Source organism: Danio rerio, chromosome 12 (assembly GCF_049306965.1).
Source record: "Danio rerio strain Tuebingen ecotype United States chromosome 12, GRCz12tu, whole genome shotgun sequence".
In the NCBI taxonomy this organism is placed as follows: Eukaryota; Metazoa; Chordata; class Actinopteri; order Cypriniformes; family Danionidae; genus Danio; species Danio rerio.
In genome coordinates this window covers 24,403,980-24,423,392 of record NC_133187.1, presented here as the reverse complement: position 1 = coordinate 24,423,392, position 19,413 = coordinate 24,403,980, and the positions used below count along the sequence as shown (strand labels likewise).

At 32.9% G+C, this 19,413-nt stretch overlaps 2 protein-coding genes and 1 long non-coding RNA gene across 10 annotated transcripts in view; all 3 read right to left on the bottom strand.

Moving 5' to 3' along the window:
• The window catches only part of ablim2 (actin binding LIM protein family, member 2), a 120,550-nt gene extending 111,135 nt beyond the window's left edge, over positions 1-9,415 (bottom strand). For all 5 annotated transcript variants that reach the window (XM_073918443.1, XM_073918447.1, XM_073918445.1 and 2 more), the window contains exon 1: positions 9,159-9,415. In XM_073918443.1, coding sequence (XP_073774544.1) covers positions 9,159-9,168 — 10 coding nt within the window. In that variant the 5' untranslated portion in view covers positions 9,169-9,415. The remainder of the gene's footprint in view (positions 1-9,158) is intronic.
• Positions 9,416-11,064: 1,649 nt separating this feature from the next.
• cdca9 (cell division cycle associated 9) lies at positions 11,065-15,560 on the bottom strand. Of its 4 annotated transcripts, none has more exons than XM_073917293.1 (10): positions 15,335-15,560; positions 14,502-14,628; positions 14,381-14,421; positions 14,240-14,291; positions 14,097-14,164; positions 13,978-14,027; positions 11,580-11,666; positions 11,425-11,494; positions 11,258-11,344; positions 11,065-11,176 (listed from the first exon to the last, which is right to left on the bottom strand). In XM_073917293.1, exons 2-10 carry the CDS (start codon positions 14,611-14,613, stop codon positions 11,126-11,128), a joined length of 618 nt encoding a protein of 205 aa, XP_073773394.1. In that variant the 5' UTR covers positions 14,614-14,628; positions 15,335-15,560; the 3' UTR covers positions 11,065-11,125.
• Positions 15,561-15,768: 208 nt separating this feature from the next.
• On the bottom strand, positions 15,769-19,410 carry LOC103911920 (uncharacterized). Its single transcript, XR_012387999.1, has 4 exons — positions 19,333-19,410; positions 18,594-18,734; positions 17,983-18,486; positions 15,769-17,571 (listed from the first exon to the last, which is right to left on the bottom strand). It is a non-coding gene; the product is annotated as an uncharacterized lncRNA (long non-coding RNA).
• Between the last annotated feature and the right edge of the window lie 3 nt (positions 19,411-19,413).

Sequence of the window (19,413 nt, the reverse complement as noted above, 5' to 3'; positions counted from 1 at the left end):
CATAATAGCCATACCTTAGTTTTAACTTCCACATTAGAGTTTTCAGTGTTATGATTATGTTTTATGAAAAAAATGCATATTGCCAATAATAATTAAAAATATTCAAAAAATTAAGAACATTTTTACATTTTGCATTGTTGGGTTGCTTTTGAAACATATAAGGCTGAAATTTAAAAAGAAAAATGCAATTTAATAATTTTTGCGAAATTAAAGGACAACATTAACAGTTAACATTAACAAGGTCAATGTCAGATACATTTAAAATAAACAGGATTAAGCCAGTAATTCTAGCAAATACTGTTGTGTTACTTTCGTCCCTGCCTATGGGGTCAAAAGTAACAATGTGCAACTTTTGTTTAAGTTAAATTGTAGATGTTCTACATTGAAACAAAATAACACCTGATTTTGATAGACCGCCCTTTAGAGTTAGTAACCACATATTAGTAACCATATTTCTGCTAAAAACATTATCTTTTAAAATTAAGTTTAGAAAAGCTTTCTTTTACAAGCCACAAATGCTGTATTCAGCCTTTAACTACAGGGAAAAAGCAGGGAAGAAGCTGGACTTCAAAGCACAAGTGTATATTTGAACAGAAAGAACAAGAGAAAACTATATTAGCAGTTTTAATTTAATGAAGGCCAAATTACACACTATGTTTTTCTATAAAAACATCAGCTATACCTTCACTGAAATGTAACAGTTGGTCACCTCCACCCCACTGAACCCTGACGGAAGGCCTACAGTATATCATGCAAAATTATTTGTTGATGTTGAGACATTGCTGACGGTGGTGAGATCGACAAGTAACTCATAAGGTAAGTAGTATATGGAAATATATTTTGATATTGAATTGCAGATTTAAAATACATACAGTATACAATAAGGTTTTATAAATTCACAGGTTGTAAACCTTTTTATTGATTAAAAGCCCCATATAAAACCCAAGCACTGAATAAGGGTACTATTATTAATGTACTTATGCAGGTGTTTGCAGGTTGCATTAGGTTCTCACCATCCTTGCATAATTCTTTATATGTTTACAATACTTAAAGAAAAGTACATCATAAATTCAGTATACTTAAACCGTACTTTGCATGTTGAATATCTTATTGTTACCCCCTTATTAACCAAACACTATGGTTTGTTCCTTTGCACTTTATAGAAAAGTACACCATAAACTTAATACACTTATGCAGTACTTTGCATGTTGCATATCTGGTTGTTACCACCTTATTACCCAAGCATTACAGTTTGTTCCCTTATACCTACACATACGTTCTTTATACTTGTACTATACGTACAGAAAAGTACACCATTATTTCACAGTACTTACGCTGTACTTTGCAGGGCGTAAAATAAAGAATTATCTTAATTTTTTATGAGAAATGTTACTTTCATCCCCGATATCTCCTACATGTAACAATATGTTTAGGGCACATGTAAACAGATCTGTATTCAGATTCAATTCATTTAGATTGAGGAAATTTGGTGCATGTAAACCTAGCCACTGATATGAAATGTGAAAATGAGTTGAAAAAGTGTTGACTGCTGCACCACATTCACATCTGCTTAAGTCACATTGAATATTTCTTTGTCAAAGACTTTCTTTAATCACAGCATTGAGATTTTAAATGATGCAACTGTGTAAATACACGCATGACAATAAGCCATGTCAAATGCAGCTTTGTTTCTACATCTGCAAATTCATGCATCAAAAATCATCCTTTAAAAGGAATTGTAAAGTCGATTTGTCATGCTCATCCAATGCACATATTATCTAGGATATTGCTTTCCTCCGAATTTTTAAAAATCCTATATACATGTAGCACAAAATAAGATTGCTAAACCAAAGGAGCTACAAAAAGGCATTCAAGAACGTGTATTTTTAAGATCTGCTGCCTCCAGCTTGGGTTCTGGGATGAGGTGCCTGCTTGATAAGATAAAAACGGCAGTCTGAAGATATATTTAGAGACATTCAAAGAGTGCAAAATAAAGAAAACCGTATGCGAATGCTTGTGACTTGTTTCAGTGCATGAAGAACATGCTAGCAACAAAATCTGATGAAACCAGATGAACCCCAATCTGGAGTGTCATGTAATTGCAAACTGTTCATGAACACGGATTCAGGATCTGTTTCCACCTGAATAAGTTCACATGAAGATGAGAGTGACACATTTACATGCACATCTGATGTTTTAATCCAACTCTTTTGTTTACATTCCTGATTTCTTTAAGGAGAGGTCTTTGGGTGGGTCAATGGGTGTGTGAATAGACTTTTTCTGATTATATTATTGAAGTCATCTTGCATAATTTACATACGATTGTGAAAGATGGAATCAGCTCTTTAAAGGGTTAGCTCACACAGAAATGAAAATTCTATTATTAATACTCACCACTGTGTCGTTCCAAACTCCTGACACATTCATCCATCTTTGGAAGAAAATTTAAGATATTTTAGATGAAATCCGAGAGCACTCTGACCTTCCATTTACTGCAATGGGCCAGCCAGAGACATTCAAAATTCAGAAAAGGAACTAAAAACATTGTCAAAACCTTTCATGTAACTTCAGTGTAAAACTGTAAAGTGACTTGGTCTATAATCACCTATATCTTCTGGTTTGCACTCACTAAGGCCAGAGTAATGTACTGCCATTAGAGTCAGCAGCGCAACACAAACACCATATTGCCTGTTGTAAACGGGCACTCTAATCTGACTCCAAAGACATTGGCAAACAAAGTTATTTTAACAGTTTTTTTGGTGCACAAAAGTGTTCTTGGAGCTTTGTATGATACAGTTGAACAACTGAAGTTACATGGTATGTTTTGACAATGTTTCTGCTTCATTTTCCTAACTTTGAACAACTCTTGACCATTACTATCTTTAGAGGATGCGAGAGCTCTTATATTTCAACTAAAATATCTTCATTTCTGTTCCGAAGACGAACAAATGTTGTTTCAAGGAAATGGAATGGCATAAGAGATTGGGTGAGTAATTAATAACAGAATTTTCGTTTTTGGGTGGACTAATCCTTATTAAGCTCCAGAAAAGTTGTTAATTTGTATGAACACATATGATTAAAAACATGACGTGCCCCTCAAACCTCAACCCATCATTGGAGAATGATCAAATCATAGCAGAATGTATGAATGAGATCATGGACATGCATAACAATTAGCCACTAAATATGAATTGCTGAGAGATTGCATTGAACATAACCACTTTCTAATAATTACCTTATGAATACAGGCAAGTCACAGGGTCAGGGTCAAGAAGTATTAGTTTTCATCATAATACAACAGACCATAATGCACACAACAGAAGTAAAACAATATTGGCATTGAAAACACCAGTGACAATAAGTTATGTCCATAAAAAAACATCTGGCATAATATGAAGAAAGCAGATGTTAAACTACAAATGTGAGATGGGAGGTTGCACATGCGCATTGAATACACTGAAGCGGTTTTTGTAACGCCCCTGCAAACACACCTGCTGATGAGGAGATGACATTCTCCCAGCATGCATCCAGCCAAGCCTCAATTAACAAAACCAGCAGGGTTCACTCAGAAGGCAAAAGTGTAGATTTCAAACCCACTTTTTCATACACGATATCCAATTTGTGCCTCCTTTCTGATTTCTCCTATTTTTCTTTAAATAGCCTGAAAACTGCTCCCGTGTCACATGAAAAATGAGCCGCCTTATTATATCCCAACCGTAGCTGGTGTTTGATGGAGAAGCTGGAGGCCATTTCTCTTACAGTCAGCACCAACAAAACCAGGACAAGGAAAATGTCACAAGCCCACTCTAGATTTCAGGGATAATTACTAGAGCCTTTTTCTCAGGGACTTATTGAAGCAAGAGTGAGATCATCCGCTGCCTATTTCACTATTTGCTTCCAACATCTGTAAAACATTTACATCTAGTCTGCTCAATTGAAACAAAATACACATTGTTGTAATTGCAACCAAGTATCTACTAAAAAGGAACAAATGTCTTAACGTGCGCACACACAAGAAAAAAGGGTATTTAAAAGAGCAAGAAGGATATGGCACAAAAAGCAATGCAGAATTCAGCCACAACCGTAGTCAACATTTGAAGGGGGTCAAAAAGTTTTTCAAAACTTTCCTAAGAAAATTTTTAGGACAACTTTGAATAAATGTATTGATCCAATGAGTTATATGCACAAAAACTTTTAATTTCAGTCAGCCAGACCCAGGACTTCCAGTTAATTGTCATCCCATATAAAATCACTGTGTTTAAGATCTTCACTGCCTGGTTGAGATACGCTATAAAGTGTATAAGACCAAACAAGAAGCACTGCATTAAATCATATCTTTCTGCGTCATGTCTTTAAAATATAGAAATTAATTTTACCCCAGTATTTTCAATAAGTTTCTGAGCAGGCCTGCGGCTAATGATGGTGCCTTCGATTAAATGGTCTTTCATCTCTTTTTACACTTTAACAACTAAATGATAGCTTAAGTGAGTTACCTTACAAAACTGAGTTACATTTAACTGAGTTACATTACAAAAGCAATGTTGTGAAATGAACCTTTGAATTTGAAAATACTCACATAAAGCTGTCACCAGAAGTTCATCATTGGCTGAAAAACACTATCGTGGATATAGCTGAACCCATTTAAATCAAATGTTGTCAACTGTACACTAACATAAGAACAACAGAACAATACAGTTGTGATTTGTTCAGGGCTTTAATGAAAAAAATATGAACAATCAATCAGAATCTGTCTATCTTTAAAAGAGCTTGGGTATTTTGAAAGGTTAACAATAACGTAGTTTAGGGTTTGTTGATATGGATGCTTATAACTGAGCAATCGGCAGCAAACTAAACTGGATGATCAAGTTTTTTATGAGGTAAAAAAGCTACACATCTAATCATATGCATTGTTTTGAGTGTTGGGGAAAGTTACTTTTGAAGGTTATGCATTACAATGTTGAGTCACTCCCCAAAAATTAAGCAGTTGCATTACTTACTTTATATGAAAAGTAATAGGTTACATTACTATTGAGTTACTTTTTCATACCTGCCTGAGGCTTGATCTCTTTCAGAACTTGCGATTACAATCCCCTTTTCTTATGTGTTCAAAATAATGAGAATACCGCCATCACAGAAATTTTTATTTGTTATTGCGTAATACATTACTTGTAATGTTACCCACACACACTGACTATTTTGAAGCAAATTCAACAATCACTTGCTACACACACTTGTCATCTTGAACCATATATAAGATATGAAGAATATTATGATTGTCTTCATTGTGAAAAATCACTACAAATCATGTGCTTGAGTAAAACTACATATACACTAAAATAATATTACTACAATTAAAATGTTAATTCAGCTTTACTTATGAATGTGTCAAAAGCAAAATGTGCAAATGCATTTTTATATGCATTAGGTATTAACACTGAGAAAAAACTACCAAAAATGCCGGGTTATTTCAATACTATGGGTCAAAGAACAAACCTAATCAATTTAAATAAAATGTTAGTGATGGGGTTTGTTACAATTTGACAACATTTTGTACAATGTAAATGTGATCACAACAGCATTAAAGCATTTGATTTACCCTCGTTTTAGTTGTCATTCAGTATATTGTTACCTAGAGACTTACTCTGACAGTCGAGTTTTTATTTTTTTCCAGAACAGATACAAGTGAATCAATCCAATTTAGAAACAAATCATTCGATTTGATTTGCAATCAATTTACTGCAAAGAATCAGCTTGTTCACGAATCAGACATCCACCAGAGTCTGGTAGTGGGTGACTATTTCTTAAGTCCAAAATAACAAGGTATGATATGTTGTCATGAAATACAGTGTAAACACTAAGTAAATATCTCAATGATAAAAATCTTCAGATAAAGTGCAGATATTTGAAAATTTAGTCAAATGAATAAACTACCAGTTTATTTCCCCCCACTGGAAGTTTAAAGTTTGACTAAGCAACTCTCAGTTTCAACCAGTGCATTTAAAGGGGACTTATTGTGTAAAAAAAAAAAATCACATTTATAAGGGTTTTAAATACAGTTGTGTGGCAAGAGTCGGTGGATATAATCAACTTCTAGTGATAAAAATGTAATAATTTTATTGTATATTAATCACACTTGAAAAAACATTCTCTCTTTTTACTTGTCATCAGAGGGGAAAAGCGCCACCCATTAGTAATGAACACTGCATCATTAGTATAGAATGTTAGTCTTGTTTTTGAATTGGCCACTATGCTGACACAGGCACTTGTAGCCCCACCCTCTTTTGAAAAGAGTGCAGGAAGCACAATCTCATTTGAATTTAAAGCAACAGTCACCGAAATGGCACAAAATCAAGGCCTAAAAGGGAGATGAGTCCTAAAAGAGAGTTGTTCAAGACGTATTGAGCTGAAGCTTCACAAACATACTCTAGGGACATCAGAGACTTATTTTACATCTTATAAAAAGGGGCAAAAAGATCATTGTTAGGTGCTGTACTAATTTCAGTATCTTGTTGTTGTATTTTTATCAAATTTTTGCGCACAAAAAGTTATTTGTACAGAACTTGATGAACCGATATAAAAATACTTTGTGTCCTGAACCATCCCAGTACAGAACTGCAGTCCTAATGTACTAGTTTCACACCAAAGTCACTCCCATTGTGATTTAATGCTCTGCTTTTACATCAGTCAGTGTCATATGAGCTGAATTTCTAGCACGATTCATGCTGGCTGGAAAGTAGTTACACTGAAGGTATACATTTAACCAGATTGTGCATTATTACAATTCATTTACTTCTCCAGACAAACATTTCTAAATAAATAAATTACAATGTAATGGTTTGAGCAAGATTTCAGTATAGTACAGCACATTAAGCAACTACTCCACAAACATGACATATTAAGAGAGACGACACAAATCTCATTCTCCACAAAAGCGTTCTCGTTTCAAAATATTGATCAAAGTCAGAGTTATTGACCACCTTGACAGCGGAATCAGCTAATACCTGAGAGAGATCCTGGATTATCATTCTAATTAGCAGACATCCTGCTTAACAACCTCACTGTTAACTTTAACCACATACTGAATGACTGTACTGTAGCCTGTATTATCCCTGCACTTCCAAACTAGAATATGTGTATTTCTATTAAACTTTATGCATCTTCCATGCATGCAAACAGGTCAAATATGCATAATGCAAAAGTAAAATTTTAATTTTGTTAGCAAAAGAGAGATGAATATTTTCAATTTTACAAGACATGCAACAAATGTAAACTATATTTAGGATTAGCAAAAGTGAAACAATCTGAGTTTTGCAGCGATTATAAGATAAGTTTGCAGGATGCAGAAATAAGGTTTGATGGAAGCCATGAAATGATTCAATAATAGAGAAAGTTCTTTATTTGCTAACAGTATTTGATCATTTTGCTATCAGTATTTGATCATTTTATACAGTTTAACCATTTTGTTCTTCATGCTACACTGTTAAAAAAAAAAAAAAAAAAAAATTTAGGGTTTATTTCCAGCTGCTGGGGTGCTGGAAAAAAAAAGTAAAATAACGGCTGTTAAATTACAGAAATTTACCATAAAATAACAAACATTAAATTACAGAAATTTACTTAACTTTAAATTTCTGGTAAATTTCTGTAATACAACCTGTTTTTTTCCACAGTAAATTTCTGTAATTTAACGGGTGTTATTTTACTTTTTTTTCCAGCACCAAAGCTGCCGGAAATAACCGGAAAATTACTGATTTTTTTACAGTGTACTAAAATATGCCAGTCCAGGCAATGAAAGCAATTAAATCGAATGCATGTCATTAAAATTATATTTCACCGAAGCAAAATTTACTCCACCTCAAGTGGTTCTAAACCTTTATGAGTTTCATTTTCTGTTAAAAGATATTCTGAAGAATGTTAGAAACCTGCAACCGTTGACTTGAATAATATGAAATAAAAATAAGTTAATGGTTACAGGTAGGGCTGCACAATATTGGAAAATTCAGACACTGCAATATGTTGTTTTTTTCAATATATATATATATATATTGTGTGATAATAATATAATTTCACCAAATGATTTAAAAAGCTCTATTTGAAAAGAATTAATTGATTTTGATAGAACAAAAACTTGATCATCTCAGTCTAGTCTATGCAGTAGTCCGCATCTGTATACATTATAATAAATTACAAGGGAAAATTAATAAATAAACAGTGCTTTATGGTTTTCTGGGAAGTTTTCATATACAGAAATTGGACAAGCAAACGTAAAATAGCAGTCATCATTGTATAAATAATTGGGGAAAAAAAGAATATTTAATAACATCATTATAATCTTTCGTAAATATTCTAACCCTGCAATGTAACTATTGCATATTTACACATTGTGATATTGATGCACACATGATATTGTTCAGGCCTAGTTATAGGTTTCCAACATTTTCATAATATCTTTCGTAAAAAGAAACTCCAACAGGTTTGTGCAAAGTTAAGGTTGAGTAAATGGCAATTTTTATTGTGGAAGAACTATCCCTTCGTCACTGGGGCTGTACTTCTTCAAAAAGATTCACATTTGCACTTTTTAGGTAGTAATAATGTACTAATATACCTGATGTACTTTAGGTAGTAATGATGGAAGAACATGTATCTTTTGTAATGGTACCGCCCCAACAGCAGACTTCATACCTTTATTTCGAAGTGTGTGCAGTCTACAAAAATTTGAGAAACTTCAATTTCATGTATTTTCATTTGAATCAGCATTAATCACCACACCAATAACATTATAATCAACACACATTTGCATTTTACAATTTAATATACTTTGTTCATTTCATATTAAATCATAATTAAATTTCATTTTGTAGATTGTGCCAGTTCTTTGAAAAAAATAAACCCTTCAGCACTGATTTTTATTAAAGTTACAAACTTCAGTAGGCTATTTATCGTCACCTGCTACTGAACACCAAGTGTGTACTACGGTGTTTTGAGCATCTAGCACACATCACAGTCAATCGCAGAAACAGCCTGCACACTCCGACAGTTGTAGCTTTCACTACGCATTTCAGCACGACGGTGGCGGGTGGAACCAGACAAACACACAAATCTCCGGCCTTTCAGGTAATCAGATTAGTATACAGTACGTGATACGCTGTCAACACACTCACCGGTGCTCATTGTTCTCTGCAGACCTTTCCAGAGCCCAATGTCATGCGTATCTACAGATCTTCTTCAGCTTTCAGCGCGCGCTGCACATCTTTCATCAACCGCCCGGTGCACGAGCGCTAAAGCCGACACAATGGGTGTTTAAAAAAAAAAAATCAATACTAAGCGCCTCGCACCTCCGATTTTGGAAAAGTGGTTATGTGTGCTATAGGATCGGTAATAAACGTAGTGCGCAGTGTTGCGGGCGCATGCACGAACTGGGTGTTGGCGTATGGCTGTGATGCGCTCGTGCGTATTTGCCTCAGCACCATCATCCCTGCACGAGCCGCACTGAAGCCGCAGATGCATTCTGGGAAATGGAGTTTATGCGAGAATGACATTAGAAAACTTGTGCTGACCTTTTTTTTTTTTTTACAGACTACAGTGCTGACTAGTAGACGTTGTGTCAGGCCTGGTGCTATGGGGGGCAAAAGGGGGCATTGCCCCCCTCAGAAATAATTTGTGACCCCTCAGTTTTCATCAAGGATTAGTTCACTCAAAACTGAAAATTCTTTTTGTCATTAATTACTAACACTTCCATCATTTCAACCTTCAGAACACAAATTTAGATATTTTATATTATACAAAGTATGTATTTTTTTAGGCTATACTGCTATTTGCTAATGCTTAATTAAACAGCAGAAAATATATTTTAGGCCTATTTTAACAGCTAAAATACAATTAGCAGATCAATTTTATTTTAACTTGTAGCTCATGGCCCTAAAAATTAAAATGTAACCTAAAAACAAGTTAATAAAGGCTAAATAATTAAATAAAATGACAGGTTTGACAGCCTAATAACTGAATGGTTGCGTTTTTACAAATGCCTACCAGACAATTTCACGAAAAAAAATTAAAAAACAGCTTATGATAGCCCAACATAAAGCTTTATTTTTACCTTTAAACATTTATATTATTTGAAATAAAGCTGAAAGAAATAAGGAGAACAAAATATCATTTAAAACACTTGTTTACATGACTGAAGCCATGATCCGTCTGCGTTTATGTAAACGGTATTGTTGTGTAACCTTTATTACTATAAAAAAAGTATATTACTGCCTTAATTCACTAACTTAGGATGCACAGTGATAATAAAATGAATCAATAGCCTAAATGAAAGGAACAAGAGGGATCAAAATTAGTCACTAGGGGCCTCATGTACAAAGACTTGTGTTGAACTGATACTAAAACATTGCGTACGGACAAAGCTGTAGATGTGCGCAGTAAAAAAAAATCAGATGTATGAAACACTACGTACGCGGAATCCCACGCATATTCTCTTTGTACACCTGAATTTCCCTGCCTCTTCCCTCGTATGAATATGCCAATGACTCCACTTAGTCAAAACCAAACGAAAAAGCAATGATTTTAGTTCCTGTATATAAAGTTTCATTGAAACATGCAGATTTTTAGATTTACATATTTAGATTACAGTTAATATTTATTCTAATAGAAAGAAAAACATAAAATAGCAAGATGTATAAGTGGACTGGCGCCATCTAGCGTTTAAATAAGACAGTCACCGAAAAAAAATCAACAAACTAAAGCTAAAAATGTCAACATTGACTCCATTAATCATTTATTTTAATAAATTGTTAATTATTAAATATTTGCTAGTACCCAAAGTCATTTAATATACTTAATTGTTATTTTCTCTTTTTACAAAGTTCTACAACATTTTCGAAACCAAGTAAAATGTAACAAAATATGGAAAAAAAATTACAAATGATATTTAAAATTACAATAATATGATATATTATTTATGCAATAAATATATAAAATAATTATTACAGTTACGTTAAGAAGTCATGTTGAAAATGATGGGAAAAATCTTATCACACTCCAAACCAAATAATCTAGAAATAGCCATTGCATTTATAATAACATTTATTTATTCATATTATTTAAGAAGACGGATTTTAAAAAAGCATTAGCATGTGTTATTGATCCTCACTTTGTTACACAGATAGTCCATCAGTTCCTGCAATAAAGAGGTCACAAACTGCTGGTTATGGTGGACTTCATCTCATGCACACACATGAAGTTCTGGAGATTTTCTAACCTTGATCTTCCTCATCTGATTTACGGCTGCGTCATCGAGCAGCTCAACATTGATCTCATCTTTATTGTCCTCGGAAAGGAACAGAGTCTTGAAAGCAAAAAAGACCAGCAAAATGAATGCCAAAAGAGTAAAATGAAGTGTAAAAATGTATATGTAGTCAAACTCACTTCTCCATGGGAAGTTACTATTGTGGCTGTAGCCATCATCAATTCATCTCCAACAGAGCGACTTGTTTGTCTGTTTGTAAACAGCAGATTTGTCAGTGCCAACACACATATGAAGAGATCTTCACCAGTATAACACTCAAGAAAGGAAATGTTACCTAAATTGAACCCCTAAAGCATTTGCTTGGTCACTGAGTTTGACAACCCGTCCTTGAGTTCTTTTGGCATTGATGGTTGAGGCACATCTGTCAACAAGAATCAAAAGGGATTTGCATTTAATTCATCCACTATTTAACCAATAACAAAAAGCATAACATTAATAAAACAATCATTTAACCCTTTGACATTCCTCACTTCAGCTAACTTTCAAGGGGTCTTCAGAATAAATTTAAAATGAGACTGAATGAGTTAATGTACAAAGTTTTAGGGATGCAATTTTAAAGCACTTAAAGAGTATTTTATGATACTTGTTAACTATAGTTAGTATTTTTTTTTTCATTAAAATAGTTTTACTAAACATGGCTTGGATTTGTTGAACAAATATTAAAATTAAAAAAACACAATATGACAATCTTTAAACTTGATTTGACAATACTTCTAAGAGATACTTTTATTTGACAAAAGAAAACATTTTATTTATACTCAAAGGGATTTTTGCAGCTTGATTAAACTACTTTAAATGAGTTGTAACAATTCTGAAGTTTCTTTGGGATAACGTAATCATTCTTACAAATTTAATTAAATTGAACCTAAAACAATTAATTTAACTGAATCAATTTGTGTTGGGACAACATCAAGAAATTTGTGTGAAGAAATGTAAGTATAACAAAACTTAAAGCCAATGATGTAGCTATATGTAAAATATAAATATTTCAGCTACCGAAAAATATTGACTCAGATGTAGATTGACTCAGAGCAGATGGCTTTATTTAGTGTTTAAGACGTTTTAGCTCAAACTAACCAATGGATTTTATGCCAGTGCTTGATAATGGTCCACACGAGCTGCTTTGCCCATGCACATCTGATATTTTGTACATATTAGTCTGACATTTTGTAAAGATTATACTTAGTTTATTGCAAGTATTTAATCATTTAACTGAGAAAAAAGTTGGACTCATTTCCTCCATGTAATTAGTAAACCTTTTCGCATTATTGCCGATATGCCAAAAGCTTTAAATGAATCCAATATCGGTGCTCAATACATTGGTACATCCCACCTAAATTTGATTAAACACATTATAAAATATTACATCTCCAGTCCTTATGGAAGATGGTCTTTTATTATATCAGTAAGTTTGATTAAAAAAAGTAGAAAAGCAAAATCAAGCTGACATGACATTCAATATTTAGTGACTAAAAGGTTTTGTCACCCTGGAGGATTTATATGTTAATAAAAATTTGCCTTATTTCTCAACTAAAAGAAACGTTTTCTCTCCCCGCAGTACACTTTTTTTCAACATTTACAGATTAGAAATTACCATGCAATATCCAATTTTAAAATTGCAGCCAGTCTACTATTGGGCTCACCCGATTCCAAACACTTGATTTGAGATTTTGTATGCGTTTTCTCAAGAACTGAGCTACTCTATAATTTATTTGAAGAATGCTTGGGAAGAAGACAGGGACATACAGATTGAGACCAATACATGGGAGAAAAACCTCAGTAGAGTTCAATCTTGCTCTATTTATTCCAGGCATCAATTAATTGGGTTTAAAGTAATGCATAGACTGCACTATTTAAAATCTAAATTACAAAAATGTTTCCCCATTGCCCCTACGTGTGACCGATGCAAGTCTGCTAAAGGCTCCCTGATCCACCTCTTTTGGACGTGAACTTTATGATTTCTGGTGTGACATTTAAATGCTTTTCTGATATGTATGGTTTTACCTTTACAATTGACCCAAATTATTTGGGTACTCTCATTCTCTGCTGGATTATAATGAGTCCATACAAAGCATCATAATTTATGGAATGATTATTACTAAAAGAGTCATTCTAAAACTGTGGAAATCAGATTCTACTCCTCAATTTAAGACATGGTTAACTTATCTCACTCAAATATTGCACATGAAGAGTCCTGATGATCATTTTGATAAGTTTTGCAATATATGGCAACCTTTTCCTTATCACCTGGACCAACATAGTGTGAATTCTGAGCAGCAGTGTAATGCTTAATATGCCCACTACCCCATTGACTGCCACTGTATTTTCATTGGAACCATGTATATGCCCCAATTGTTTTCTAATAATAACTTAATTTTTTTAAATGTATTTTTCTTTATTTTAATTATTATTACCATTATTTATTTGTATTATCATGCTTATTTCCTATATTTGTATTGCTGTTTTGTTGTGTGGTAATTATTGAAAAGTAAAACTAATAAAATAAAATAAAAAGCAAGCATTTGTTGATATTAATACATTATGATTTGGTATTATCAAAATCTTTTATTAAATTTAGCTTGTGCTGTATTTAAAAAATCCTGTAAAATATATTTTCCAGCTTAAAAATGAATAAAGACTGCAAAAGAGTTCAATTTAATTAAAAAGTTTACCTCAGACTCCCAGTGCTTTTACTGCTGTGCAGGGTCTTCTTTGTAGGTTTCTGTTTTGATAAGTCATTAGTGAAACAAACTAAACACCCACACAAAGAATAGAAGCAGAAGTTAAGTACCTTTTGGCCTTCAATTGGAGTCTTACTTTGACTCGACGACCTTTGTTGCCCTGCCAAGGCATTTAAAGCTACAAAAAAACAAAACTTTAATCCTAACACATATAAAAGTTACATTTGAAAACATTACTTAAGTTTTCTGGAACCTTTTTTGCTTGGCTTTCGAGACAGGGGTTTCTGAATTTCTGGAGAGGCACACTAAAAAAAAATCGAAAACAAGCAGCAGGTCACATTTAAGTGTTGTTGTTATCTTAAGTGAACACCAGAGGCCAGCAAAATCCCTTTACCTTAAGAGCCATCGTCACCTCGCCAACAGACGTGTCATCATCTGGAAAAACACATTAGAAGATTAAAGCTGCTACTAGTCATTATATAACATGCAGACAGGACAAACTGTAGTTGTCGTACCGTTCATCAGGTCTTTTATCAGCGTGGTGTGAAGTGACAGCGGCATTTTCATCAGCTCTATTTTGAAGACTCTGTCCACTGTTGCTAATAATTTGTTCAGATTAGCCTCCATTTCATTTATCCGGTCCTGCGCTGTTCCAATGAAAGACAAAGTCATTCATTCAGGGTTTCTGCAGGTTATATTGCGTCTTTGTGACCCGTTTAAAACAAATGATAAATTGATAAAACAGTTTGAAAGGATACTCACAATGTGCATTTAACTTATAGCACACAATGTTTTATCCCATCCTCAATTCTTTTACACAAAATAAAGTAACACAAATAATTTAAGGTTTGAATAGCATTATGGAAATAAGGGTAAATTACATTGTTCCTTTGGATTTTATGTTTTCCAGTGAACCAAACACACACACACACACACACACACACACACACACACACACACACACACACACACACACACAAGCAAAATTAACTTACATGATACAAGTCTTGTTTTCTGCTAAAACTGACCAGAATAGCTTGTGAGTTGTATCAAAACATCCATAAAATCATCTCAAATCAAACAGAATTTACAGCAAAACTAAACAATGTGTTCTTGTTTAAGCCTAAACAATTAATTTTGCTCATTCTGAGAAAACAAGACTTAATACAAATGTTGATTCACGAATGTTATAATTTTTATTGTAAAACAACTAACTATACTGAGCATTTTGCATGGCATGCAACATTTAATGAATACATGTACGAATTTAACACTTGATTTAAACCTACCTAATACATTTTAAGAACCCACAGAAAATCTGGAAAACGGTATTGGCTTAATGACTGACCTTCCTTCTCAAACTGTTGTATGAAGAGCTCTTTTCTCTTGGTGAGTCTGATCTTCTGCTCAAAGCTCTGCTGGTCGTCGACCTGACCGTCTGAATCCTGACTCACTTTTCTAGTTCTTCGTGGAGCCATGCTAATACCTGAAAGATGTTTTTTAATATTTTTCTGAAAAGTACTAACTTAAGAGCAGGTGCTCACCATAGGTGCTCGCCAATTATTTTCTTCTGCTTTTAATTGCGATTGGCAAATCAATTTAAAAGGTACACTTCTGCCATCTACTGGACTGGGTGAGCGCAGATTTGTTCACGCGTTGGCAGAATTCATTTGCAGGTGGAATAAAATCTAAAATGATAAGCGTTTTAGTTATTATTATTGTTATTAATATTATTATTATTAATAATAATATTTAAGCATTCAGATATGAAGCTTTCAATTCGCTATTGGTATTTTTTATTGCAAATAAAACGTACAGCAGTAAAAAAGAAAATGATTACAGTGAACAGAGATTGACACAGCTCTTTTTTGAGACAACAAACAAAAATTCCAAAGATAATTAAAAAAAAAAAAAAAAAAAGGAAAACATTTACAAGACGCCAAAAACAGATTCATAATAGCTTACAAGACGGAGCTTTTACATTTTTTACAGCGTTGAGAGACTTCATTAACAGAATAAGTTAGCCTAATAAGTTTTATTAATAAGTCAATAAGACAAAAACCTTGTATAAAGGAGGAGGTTTTGAAAGAAGACATTTACCATTTAAAATGACAAAATTAACAAAATTGTTAATTTGTTTATCACCATTTTCAAAACAACAAATAAATTATTTAGCATTCATCAATGCTATTAACATATTATTTTAATCTTGCCAAAATAATTGCACACTTTGACAATCAACAAAATAGTGACATAAGGATTCCTCACTGTTTTTACAAAATTAATTTTTTTTCTCAATATGTGTAAATTTGGAAAGTAACATGTTGCTTGGATATATTTTATATAAAATCTTTAAATGTATTTCTCTTAATTTATTTGAAATGCAAAATTTGTATGATTGAAGCCAAGCTTTTCTCCACTTTCCCTCTTGGAATAACTCTTTTTATCTTTAAATTCTTGCCTAATGTCTTAGTTCTTTTTTTGTTAGTTTTAGTAATTTAAAAATATATATATTAACTTCAAGAAACTGTATAATACAACTTAGAATACAGTAAAAGATGACAGTTCTTTTACACAATAATCACATTAGAACACAAGATAAAGAGCAAAACCAAAATACAATACATCATTTAGTTTTTTTTTTAAGTTAAAAGAAATGATGCAATAAAAAAGAGATAAATATTCAAGTAGCATGAAGGATCTCATCATATTTGCTGAAGAAAGAAGCATATTTCTTATTTTCAATATAAGTGATTTAATTAAATGTTATTTTTTACATAGGAAGTCTATAAAGATTGGATTTTTTTGAAGGGACCTCTGTTTGTAAATGTAAAATTTTCAGCAAACATAAGAAAGTTCACAGTGGCTTCTAACGACTTGTTTTGTTTTTCAGAATAACAAAAATATCATCCTTAAGGTGCAAATTACCACTCATATTAACCTTGGAAAAACAATATAAATTTAAATCATTCCAAAACAGTGATGATACATCGCAAGGAAAAAAAAAGTGACAAATGTCTTCACACTCATTCTTACAAAATGTGCAAATATCAGTAACATCACAATATTTGGATAAAAGTGCATTACATGGGTAATGTTGGGCAAAATTTTAAAGTTCGACCCTTTCATTTATTAAGAATACAGAATTTATTTGGTAATAATCATGTTTTCGTCCATTAAATATTAACAATTATGGAACCCCCCAAAAAACAAAAAAACCGTCTGAATCCTGACTCACTTTTCTAGTTCTTCGTGGAGCCATGCTAATATCTGAAAGATGTTTTTTAATATTTTTCTGAAAAGTACTAACTTAAGAGCAGGTGCTGACCATAGGTGCTCGCCAATTATTTTCTTCTGCTTTTAATTACGATTGGCAAATCAATTTAAAAGGATAGTATCATGTACAAACCAATTATTTGAGAGTACTTCGTGGCTTTTAAAGATCATTCAGAATGCGTAAGTTAATAATTAATAAACCATTCAAATTAACATTTATATATCTTATTATTCAGACATGTACTAATAATTATTTGTATGTTAATAAATGCTTTAGTATATTAACTTCATCCAGTTTTGTGACCTAATCTAAAGTGAGGACAATTTATGCTTTATAAATTCCTTATAAATGACAATTAAAGGCTCAGTTATTTTCTAAACAGAGGAAAAAAACACAACTTTATTCATTTCTAATCATTTGAAGAGACATAAATGAATCTGCATCAAATGAAAAATACATTTTTGCAATCTTAACTAAAATAAAGTTACAGTAAATAACTAAATAACATTATAATGTTGTATCATAATATATTGCTAAATTATTATATTGTTGTTGTTTTTTATCCAATTTTATATCGTATTTTGACACTCCTGTTATTCTGCAATATTTAAACTTTACAGTAATTTTATTTTTTAGGATTACAAAGATATACTGTTCATTTGACACTGAGCCTTTTATTGTCATTTATTAGGGATTTATAAAGCATAAATTGTCCTCACTTTAGAAATAGGTAGAGTGGCTCTGATAGGAGTTAGTTAGTTAGTTAGTTAGTTAGTTAGTTAGTTAGTTAGTTAGTTAGTTAGTTAGTTAGTTAGTTAGTTAGTTAGTTAGTTAGTTAGTTAGTTAGTTAGTTAGTTAGTTGGCTTTAGCAGAGGTGGCCAATCTTGGAGCTCAGGTGGTGGTATCGGTGGCTCTGGAAGCATTGGCTATGGCAGCAGCAAATCTGCCAGCTCTAGCACCACAGGCTCTGGCAGTTTTGCTAGAATGGGTCTGACTGTGGTTGAGGCTCTGTGAGCGGTTCTGTTGACAGTAACTCTGGTGCATGTGGCAGCAATAGCTCTGGTGGCAACTGGCAGCTCAGCCTCTGACATGGTGGCATCTCTACAGCCAGCGTTAGCTCTTGCGGTGGTGGCAACTACAGTGACCCCTACAACCTTGTGCCTCAATGCACATTGTACAAGCGCACAGAGGTTGAGTAAGCGGGAATATGGGGATCATTGTTCCTGAAAAATAAAAACAAATCACACAAAGAAACTTAAAATTTCTTAAACTTAAAAAAAAAACTTAAAAAAACTTAAAATGTTTTCCAATTGTGACATTTCTAACTCACCTACTTGATCCTCCCCTTTTGACTACAGTCTTTACCTAAGTGCAAACCATTTTTTGCCCCAGAGCATGTGTTTTTTGACAGGCGTCGTTGACTAGCCATGCCTGGTCGAACATGAACATTGTGCTGGCACCTGTAATGAGCCTACAGAAAAAAAACACACAGAAGTGTGCAGAAATGTTAGATGTTTTTATTTTACATTTAGAAATATCAAATGTTTACAACAATGATGCAGCAGTATTCTAAATGATCTGTCAGCAAAACATATAGGAAATCTGTAGGGCATGTATGTAGACTTTGTTCTCAGATTCATTAAATATTTTGATGAAGCATTTTTACCTAAAGATCACCTCAGATGAGATAAGTAAGTGAAAGTTTATAAAAGCAAGGTTTTGTTGTTTTTGTGAGTATCCACAAAAAAAAAAAAAAAGTTGCTGCTTTGAATGGTCATGAATTGAAGCATTCTTCTATAAACAAAATTACAATTCTTGCTGATCCCAAATTTTTGAAAGACTTTGTGTACGATATTTGCGTGTTAAATGAAAAAACAATATATTTTTTATCTTTAGATCCGCAGCTTGGTCTTTGGCACTACAATCGTACTCTCATGAGGGCGATCGAAAATATAAAAATAAAGATTAAAAAAATAAAATTAACACTATAAAAAATGAAAAAAACATACACTCACATCTCCAAGTACTAAATTATTAATATTACACATTATTAAGAAAGAAGTTTTTACCGTTTGTCAACGTTGGATTCATCAACGACGAACTTGATTGATGTGCACTCTGAACTTCTTTCTCAGACGACAAGTAACTAC

Excerpts from the sequence above, each read along its gene's own strand:
- cdca9 (XM_073917293.1), bottom strand. The coding sequence starts at position 14,613 with ATGGAGGCTAATCTGAACAAATTATTAGCAACAGTGGACAGAGTCTTC. Across the intron at positions 14,422-14,501 it reads GATAAAAGACCTGATGAACG|ATGATGACACGTCTGTTGGC; the intron begins GTACGACAACTA and ends GTGTTTTTCCAG. Across the intron at positions 14,292-14,380 it reads AGGTGACGATGGCTCTTAAG|TGTGCCTCTCCAGAAATTCA; the intron begins GTAAAGGGATTT and ends ATTTTTTTTTAG.